The sequence below is a fragment of the Amblyomma mixtum genome, chromosome 2, assembly GCF_055824585.1.
Source record: "Amblyomma mixtum isolate Tamu chromosome 2, ASM5582458v1, whole genome shotgun sequence".
Classification (NCBI taxonomy): Eukaryota; Metazoa; Arthropoda; class Arachnida; order Ixodida; family Ixodidae; genus Amblyomma; species Amblyomma mixtum.
In genome coordinates, this window is record NC_143013.1 from 157,772,021 (window position 1) to 157,781,290 (window position 9,270).

Here is a 9,270-nt window from a genome sequence, read left to right on the forward strand (position 1 = left end):
ATCGCTTCCTGCCCGCGCCTCCCGGACTATCCAACGCCGGTCGACGAAGACTTGGTAAGCTACTGAACCTTATATTATCGGATAGAACATTCTTCCGCAGTTGCCTTGCGCTAGGTTAATAAATTGTTTCCTAGCGTACTCTGTCGTTGCCTATTTCGTCCGAACCCGCCGTGGCTGTGACTTTGCGCCACGGGTTGGGGACACGAGTCGCTTACGAGAACGCCCGCGCATAGCCGGCACGGAAGCTCGCCTTCCTGGCCGGCTGGACGCGGAGTGACCCCATATCTTGGCACCCGAACGTGGGGCGAACTAGGCAATCGATCAGTGTACTTTGTTGGAGCGAACAACTGTCGACGCCCTAAAAAAGGATGACAGCTGATAGACCTGACTTCCAGTCTTTGTTCATGCTGTCAGAGCTAGCGGCACAGAGCCAGGGCTCCCTACTTGACTTGCCTTTGGAAGGTGTATATCTTGAGTGTTCCACGCAGAATAGCCGAGTTGTATCCCCGGGCGCGTTGGCAGGACTTAGGCCTGGTACGGGGGGCTCCACATCGGGCACCTCGCCGCTCTGTGGTGCGAACAATGAGGCACCTAGGCCTCATCATTCGACGCCATCAGCGGCTGCGCCCAACTCCGAGGGCGTTAGCCCGCAGTCATCCGAGGTGCTCTTGCAGAACGCGATGCAAGCTGTGCAGAGCTTCGCGGGTATGTTGCAAAACAATTTGCAAGCCCCGACCCAGGCACCCCGAGTTAGGATAGACGTACCTACCTACACGGGGTACCATGAGAGAAAAGGGGCTAATGAGTACCTCGACCGCCTGCTGCATTATCAGCAAGCGACAGAAATCGCAGGCGCCGAACTGCTCGCGCGTATTGTGCCTGTTTCTTTGAGTGAGCAAGCGGCCCGCTGCTACCGACTAACCGGTAACCGAGCGAGTACAATTGAGGAGTTTAGCGCAAGCTTCCGCGACGAATTTCTTCCCGCTAACTACGAGTGGCCTTTGAGAAGAGAGCTGGAACTCCGCACCCAGCACCCCGACGAGTCTTTGTTAGAGTACGTCCGAGCGATAAACGAACTGTATCGCCTCGCTGACCCTCGCGCCGCAGACACGGAGAAAGTTGAGCGTGTCACACGACAAGCGCACCCGACTTTCGCGGCCTACCTGAGAGCAGGCAGGTTTAGAGATCTGGGCGGGCTAGCTGCTGAGTCGAAGCGCATTCATGGAGACATCCTCTCAGCGCGAGCGTACCGGCCACCGCCACCCGCATCGCAGTCACTTGAGCCGCGCTGTGCGTTGAACGGCAGCTCGGCGCGTAGTCCGTCTAGAGCTCAAGCGACAGCACAGTTTGCTGATGAGCGTGTCCCGAGGGGTTGGGAATTGTCCGACCGCGCTTTGGACCCATTCAGCTACGCGTTGCGGACAGCACACGTTGCGTCAGAGCGCAACACACGTAACCGAGATCGCGAGGCCGACACGTGGCCGCACGCGCGGCCCCCACCGACCGCACCCCGAAATCGCGATCGAGACGACCGATCGGAACGTGGCGACCAGCGCCTTGGCCGTCGGAGCCCGAGCAACCGCTGCTACAGGTGTGACCAAACGGGGCACTTCGCCCGCGAATGTGGCCGCCTCCCCGCCCGTGACCAAACACGCTCGGGAAACGGCCACAGAAACCGGTGATCGACCTTCGACTCCGCGCGGCGTACACAGAGAACCCCGGTTTACTAGCGCCTTTGGCATGTCGCGTAGGAAGTTCTGTTGATTTACCAGCGCCGTTCATCGAGCTAACGATAGCTCGAAAGAAATTCACCGCGTTACACGATACAGGGGAAAGCGCTTCTTTGTTCGCTGACGAGGTGCTAAACCATCTCCGCCAGAACAAAATCCGGTTGAGAGAGTACGATACCACTTTTCGCCTCGCGAGCGGCACAGCGCAATCTAGCGGTGCAGCTAGGATAGTGGTTCGCTGGGAAAGACGCGTGCGGCTACAACGCCTCGTTCGTCTTCCCTGTTTATCCGTTAATGTAATTCTTGGGCGAGACTTCCTAGCCAAGACAGGCATTGCGATAGACATAACCAGCGGAGGCTATCGAAAGCACACCACCGGCGCCTTGAAGCTTTTCGCGAAAGCGCCCGCGGCCTCGCAGTCCATTCAGGCTCCGAACGCGACGCGAGCGGGGGGAGACCGTGAAAAATCAACCCCGCCGGCCCGAAAACAAGCATGCGAGCGGACAGTCGCCGCGGAGAGAGGCTCGCAGAGAATGTTGTCGCGGTAGAAAGCTGTTCTACCGTGCCAGGGAGGGCAATGCACCCTTTGTTGTCGGAGGTGAACAGCGTATCGGAGAGGGACAAGGCACGTTGGGCATCTCTGTTCTACGAATTCAACGCGACATTCACGGACCGGCCTGGCCTCACTCCACTAATGAGGCACAGAATAGACACGGGTGGTGCACTGCCATGGAAGTGCAATCCTAGACCAATTAGCTTGGCTAAGAGAAAAGCACTAGACGGCGCCTTAGACGAACTTATCGACACTGGCGTTGTTGAGAGGTCAAACACCCCTTGGGGCTTCCCGGTAGTCTTAATTCCTCGGCTTTACATATCGGCTTTGCGTGGACTACCGCAGACTGGATGAGTTTACGAGAAAGGATGCGTGCCTTCTACCAACCATTTCTTCCCTAGTGTCCAACCTAGGTGGGGCGAAGTACTTTACTACGCTCGATGCTAGCCGCGGATACTTTCAGGTTGAAATGGATGAGCGTGATAAGGAGAAAACTGCTTTCACTTGTCACAGAGGTCTTTTCCAATTCAAGAGAATGTCTTTTGGCTTGGTAGGAGCACCCGCTACTTATCAGCGCCTAATGGACCGTGTTCTGGGAGATGCGAAGTGGCAACATGCGCTCGCATACCTAGACGACATCGTGGTGTACTCGAAAACGTTCGAGGAACACCTGCGCCACTTGAGGGACATCCTAGAGAGGCTGAGGTCCGCGGGAATCAATTTGAACCCGAAGAAGGTGCAGATCGCCGCGACCCGAATAACACTGTTGGGGTTCACGATCGACAAAGGCCGCATTCTGCCGTGCGAGGATTAACTCGAGGCTTTGCTTAAGTTTCCGTCGCCGTCAAATCTAGCCGGTCTCAGACGCTTCCTGGGAATAGCAAACTTTTATCGCCAGTTCATCCCAGACTGCGCAGCGCTGCAGGCACCTTTGACAAAGCTTTTGAAGAAGGGCGAGCGCTGAAGTTCGTGTACCGAGTAAGAGGCTGCACTGCGTAACCTCATTAAGGTGCTCGCGGACACGGCTGAGTTGCAGCTACCCGACCTAAAGAGGGAGTTTGTGATTCAAACAGACGCAAGCGACCTGGGCTTAGGAGCAGTGTTGCTTCAGAAGCATGAAGGCGTCCTCCGACCGGTAGCGTTCGCGACCCGTTCACTGACGCCGGCAGAGAGAAACTATTCGGTGACAGAGAAGGAATGTCTCGCGACAGTTTTTGCTCTGCGGAAGTTCGACTACTACGTCGACGGGGTGGCATTTGTGATCGAGACGGATCACATAGCGCTCACATGGCTGAGACGACTCAGCGAGCCGAGCGGCCGCCAGACGCGTTGGGCCCTGTTGCTGCAGCGTTACGACTTTACCGTACGCTACCGAAAAGGGAAGAACAACGCCGTGGCTGACGCACTCTCGCGAGCGCCTGTCCAGAGCGAGGAAGGTCACGCGACCGACCCCCCGACAGAGAGAGAGAGAGTGAGGGATTGTCCCCAGCCGTAGCCGATGTAAGGAACGCGGACCGACCGTTGATCCCGGGCGGGAGCGTGAACCACGTGGACTACGCGAGTTCCGTGGGGATCGTGTTCAGCAGAAACGAGCTGCTCGAAGCTCAGCAGATGGATTCATTTTGTGGAAAAGTGTTCGACGGGCTCCGGGAGCCGGGCGGCCGGTCCGCCGCGCACACGGGGACAGCTGGTTTTGCTGTCGGTGCGGAGCGCTTGGAAACAGCTGGTAGTGCTGTGAGCGCGCTGGATTCTTATCTGCTGGATTCCGACGGCGTCTTTCTGAGGTATATCCCCTCCGAGAACGACACAAGCGAGGCGTTCAAGGTGGTGATACCGCGAGTGTTGAGAGCAGCACTGCTACGTTACTTTCATGACTCGTGCATCGCTGGGCATGCAAGCGGCCCGAAGAATTACATTAAGTTGTGTCGCTTTGCTACCTTGCTTGGCATGAAAAGGGACGTAACACGCTACGCCCGCTCGTGCCATGTGTGCCAAATCGTGTAGCCCCGGGGTGGTCGACCGCCCGGCCTCATGCAGCCGATTAACAGCCAGACTCCCTGGCAAATCGCGGCGTGTGACATCATGGGACCGTATCCCACGAACCCGAGTAGGAACAAGTTCTTGCTGGTGGTCACGGATCACTTCAGCAAGTGGGTTGAACTTTCCCCCCTTAGAAAGCTGACGGCACGAGTGATCATGGAGAAGCTGATGGACGTATTCACTAGGTTCGGTTTCCCAGAGCAGCTGATACCGAACAACGCGGCCTACTTCACTGCGAAGGTGTTCGTAGATTCGTGCGCTGCACTCGGCATTAAGCACAAGAAAATGACCACTTATCATGCTCAGTCGAACCCCACGGAACGAGTCAACTGCAACATCAAGCACATGCTTGTCGCGTACTCTGAGAGGCACAAAGATTGGGCCTCCTATCTGCCGCAGATCGCGTTCGCTTTGCGTTCAGCCGTTAACCGCTCGACTGGGTATGTGCCGTCTTCTCTCAATCTGGGTAGAGAGGTGCTAAATATGATGGACCGTGTTCTAACGGAGAGCAGGAAAGCGTCAGTCGCTTCGTCAGCACGAGCTGAATACGCGATGCAGCTGCGCGCTAAGATGACGGAGGCCTTACGCAAGGCTCGCCGCAACGTGAGCACCGCTAGGGCGCAGCAGAAAACACAGTACGACCGCTCGCACCGGGATGTTCGCTACGAAGTGGGCGATCTGGTGCTTCGGCGCCAACACGTTCTCAGCGATGCTAGCAGACAGTTCGCGGCCTCGTTGGCACCGAAATGGATCGGGTCGTTTCGCGTGCGAGAAAAGCTTTCCTCGCTCGTTTACAGGCTCGAGGACTTGCGGTCGAAACCGACAGGCGGACCGGTGCACGTATGCGACCTGAAACGTTACGTGCAGCGAGATGAGTGGTTAGAGGACACAGCCCGACCCGCCCCGCAGTCGGAAAACGAACGCTGCGATCAGCCGGCGAATTCCGCGTCCCGGTATAACTTGCGCCGCAGGCAGAAATAAAATCTGCCTGCGCGGGCCAGAGCGAGGGCGCAGGCCGATACGCTAGATGCATGAACGTACGGGCCGCTCATACCGATCAGTGTTGCGTAAGAGTTACTTGCTTTAACCCTCATGACTCTCGTGAGGGCCGAACAGCCACGTAGCACGCGCTGCGGGAGTTGGCTACATTGTGTTGACCTTTTCCAGCGCAGATGGAAAAGAAGCAGGGCGCATCGGAACGACATCACTACCACCAACTAGCAGCCACCATCCAGCTTCGGCAACGCGCCGCGCCCATGGCCCGCCGCTACGCCCAGCCCGCGACCTGAAGCCACCTCTCTGCTGCAGCCAGGCGCCCCTGCTACCTGCCACACCGCATCGGAGCTAACCGCCTGCCTGCCGACTGTAAACCGCCGCACCCGCCTACCCAAGAGCGAGCTCGCAAAACACAGAGAGCGCAGCCGTGGCCCCATTACCACCTCAACCCTGGGCTCTCGCCAGCTAACCAGGCATGCCATGGCAGCATAACCACGGCTCTACCATGGGAGCGCCGCGGCCCTCGTCTCTGCAGCCACCTGACCCAGTCTCTCAGGGCGGCGCGGCCACGAACCTGGCCTCCAAGCATTCTGCGCCGTTGCCACGGAGGCGGTCGACCACCCTCACCGGAGCGGTGCAGGCGCCGGTACTCGGAAGACTACAGCCGGTAGCAAGCTCCCTTTCAACACCACCATCTCGCGGGTGGCCAAGCCTTCGGACCAGCTGATCGGTCCGGGCGTGGCGCGGACGGCAACAGGTGTACGGGCGGGAGCCGAAGAACTTCGATCCCTGGATGGCGGAAAAGATAAAGTAACGTTGCGCCTGCTTCTCTGTTCGGGAGGCTTCTTAAGGAGGGGAGGATGTGGAATATAAAAACATCCTTCATCGCCCCCGCGCCGAGTCACGTGACGAGAGCGCGCGCCGCAGGGCGTGGGGAGAGGGGCCACCCGGTCACTCTCCTCACTCCCAGCTCGGACGTGACGTGACGCCTACGCACTGGCTGTGTAGGGAAGGGGTCAACGACTTTCCTTGAAGGCAACCGATTGCCCAAGGGGGTGGCCATGTCGTAGGGGTTTAAGGAGAGCTCGCGGCGGGAACGGGTCTCTCTCTTGCCGCGGTGTTACTGCCCGACTGCCCCGCCGACCCCGCTTCCTGCCCGCACCTCCCGGACTATCCAACGCCGGTCGACGGCGACTTGGTAAGCTACTGAACCTTATATTATCGGATAGAACATTCTTCCGCAGTGTGCTTTGCCTTGCGCTAGGTTAATAAACTGTTTCCTAGCGTACTCTGTAGTTGTCTATTTCGTCCGAACCCGCCGTGGCTGTGACTTTGCGCCACGGGTTGGGGACACGAGTCGCTTACGAGAACGCCCGCGCATAGCCGGCACGGAAGCGCGCCTTCCCGGCCGGCTGGACGCGGAGTGACCCCACACTTTCTACATCATACATTCCACTCCCTCGTTCTCGACTTATGCCTCATGGTAGGCTTCTCGAAAAAAAAAGTTTTGGATTTCGGATCCTTGCAAATACGCTATTCGCGTTATTTTTCGACCATTTGCTTTAATTTCTCAGTTTTCTCGTCACGTTTATCTCTGTGATTACTTTCCTGGGAGACCCTCCCCGCAAAACTCACACCCTTATGCTGCTTGCTCCTGCCTTTTCTCCATGGGTTGGCAGGATCCCTTGGGCTCGAGCGCCCCTTGGACTGGATCCTGGCACAGGAATGGGAGAGTCCTCTGCGCGGAGACTGTGGTCTGCCTTGATTTGTTTCAAGTTTCAGGAAAGAGTCCTCGCCGAATTTGAAATCTTCTCTCACTTTGGTTTCGCGCTGTCGGCTTTGACGTCCCACAGCTGTCGTCGCTGCTGGCTCCATCTTCTCCCGTTGGCGCTTCTTGACTTCGTAGGGAGTGCGGAAAAGTTCACGAGACTTGGGGTCTCCTAGTGCGTGGTCTTTGTCACATAGCTAGCATTATAGCTCGCATTTGTGTTCACGCGACGGGTTCTCGAGGCCGCAGCCATGACGCTTGACGTTCTTCGAATCCGGGCATACGTCGTCGCGATGCCCGTGTCGGCCACAGGCGACGCACACTTTGGTATTTTTACGGTACAGTTAACACCTGTGCGATGCCCCGTTGACATAAATGCATCTAGGCAATTCTTTCTCCTTGAATAGAATGAAGATCGACTTGGAATCTTTGCCCAGAATGCGGATGCCTTGAATATCGATGTTATCCTTGCGGTGTAGGCGGTAAGAAATTTATTCGATAGAGTATTCGGGCGGAAGCCCGTGGATGGGTTCTTTGCCATAGTAGGCGGAAGTCTCCACATTTTCACCGTCGAAGTTGTGGTGTTTCAATCCCACGTCCTTCAGCTTCCTCTCTGCGCTCGTGGTGATGAGGAGAATGGAGTGCAGCTTCATATTTGCAGTTATTATATCCTCCTCTTCTCGTGGGCTGACCTTCGCCGACATTTTGATCATGTCTGGGAGATGTGCCGTTCCACATTTGGTAAGCTGTCACGTGGTCGGAGAACAATTTTCTCGGCGCAGTCTGGAATGCGCGTCTGCTGAGGCTCGACTGAGTCGCCGCAAATTTCCTAGTTCCTTGCCTCTCCTCGGCTCGCTATTTCGCAATTTTCTGCCCGCTGGCCTCAAGCGGCACGTATCTCCCTTCTTCGCAAGCGAACCATTGTCCTGGTGCCGAAAGTTCCTCGGGTGTAATCGTGGTTCGCTCCTGAATAGCCATGGGTCACATCTTTCGCTGGTGGGGAGGCCACGGGGACGCGGGCCCCGTCGGCTGCGGTAGGATTAGCGCCGTTAAGCTCAACTCAGCTACGTGCTGCGTCCAACACGCAAAGTCCAAAAATTGCGCAAATAAAGGCCCATTTGCGGGGAAAATCGTATCCTCGGGGTCCTCTGATATTCTGCCGTCGATTAAGCACAAAGACAAGGAAAGAAAGACGGAAAAACTGCCGGAAAAAGGCCAAAATTCGCGGAGCCCATTTGAAGCTCGTCCGCTTGCTTCGGCGTCCGACTTGGGTTGTCCTAAATTTACGTGAAAGTGCACGAATGTCAAGCTGTTCATCTTAATAATCTACCAAGGTAGAAAGAAAAGGTGGTGTTTAAAGAACAAAACCTATACATGGCGTATATAACACGGTGCAGTGCGTTGCACAGCATATATTTCGACCGTCCCAATTTTTTTTCAACGGGTTCTTGTATCGCACAGCACGCGACAGTTTTGCATTTCGACGCGAGGGAAATACTGCCGGAGCGGAGGGTTCGATCGCAATATCTTGGGCTAAGGAGTCGAACGCTGTAGCCATTGAGCCACCAGGACGGGTAACAAAAGTGAAATGTGACAGCCAGAAGTGCGCGAGACAAGTGACGAGAAAAGTCATCTGAAAAAAGTTTTTGGCCTGTGCAGATTTCATGCTCGTGAACGGCGCTGATGTGCTTTTACAGCGAAAGCTAATTAAGATCCCTTCCCTACGATTGTGCTCGGTGTCGTAGGAGAAGTGGAACAGTCGCTGTAACCCCAGGTAGCAATCACTCAGAAGGAGGCGGAGGAAGGATGTTGCCGTGGATGGAGGAGGGTATGGGGATTGCGTAGAAACTTGCAGTTGGAGGGTGGCTGTATGGCAGGAGGGGGCGCACAGTCGTTGCAGTTACAAGAGGAGGAGGTGGACTATCATGGAAGCCGGCAAGTTGGCGAGGGCGGGTGGAATCACAACCAAAGGCTGATTACCGAGGGACCAATGGGACGGTAGTTAACGGGGAACGAGGACGGTATGGCAACGATATACCGCTTGTCTTGGGTGTGGCTTGGTATTGGTATAGCTACTGCGTAACGCGCTCCCCGAGGACACAGGGTTCCTCACTTATAACTAGAGGGAAAGCTAGAGGCCCTGCACTTAATCTACCATGGATATCCGGGGCACGCCGAAAAGA

General features: G+C 56.3%; 1 protein-coding gene across 1 annotated transcript; it reads left to right on the forward strand.

The window, feature by feature from the left end:
* Positions 1-368: 368 nt before the first annotated feature.
* Positions 369-7,084, forward strand: LOC149361386 (uncharacterized). Its single transcript, XM_089568059.1, has 2 exons — positions 369-1,542; positions 6,999-7,084. The coding sequence occupies exons 1-2, from the start codon at positions 369-371 to the stop codon at positions 7,082-7,084; spliced, it is 1,260 nt and encodes a 419-aa protein (XP_089424185.1).
* Positions 7,085-9,270: the final 2,186 nt, after the last annotated feature.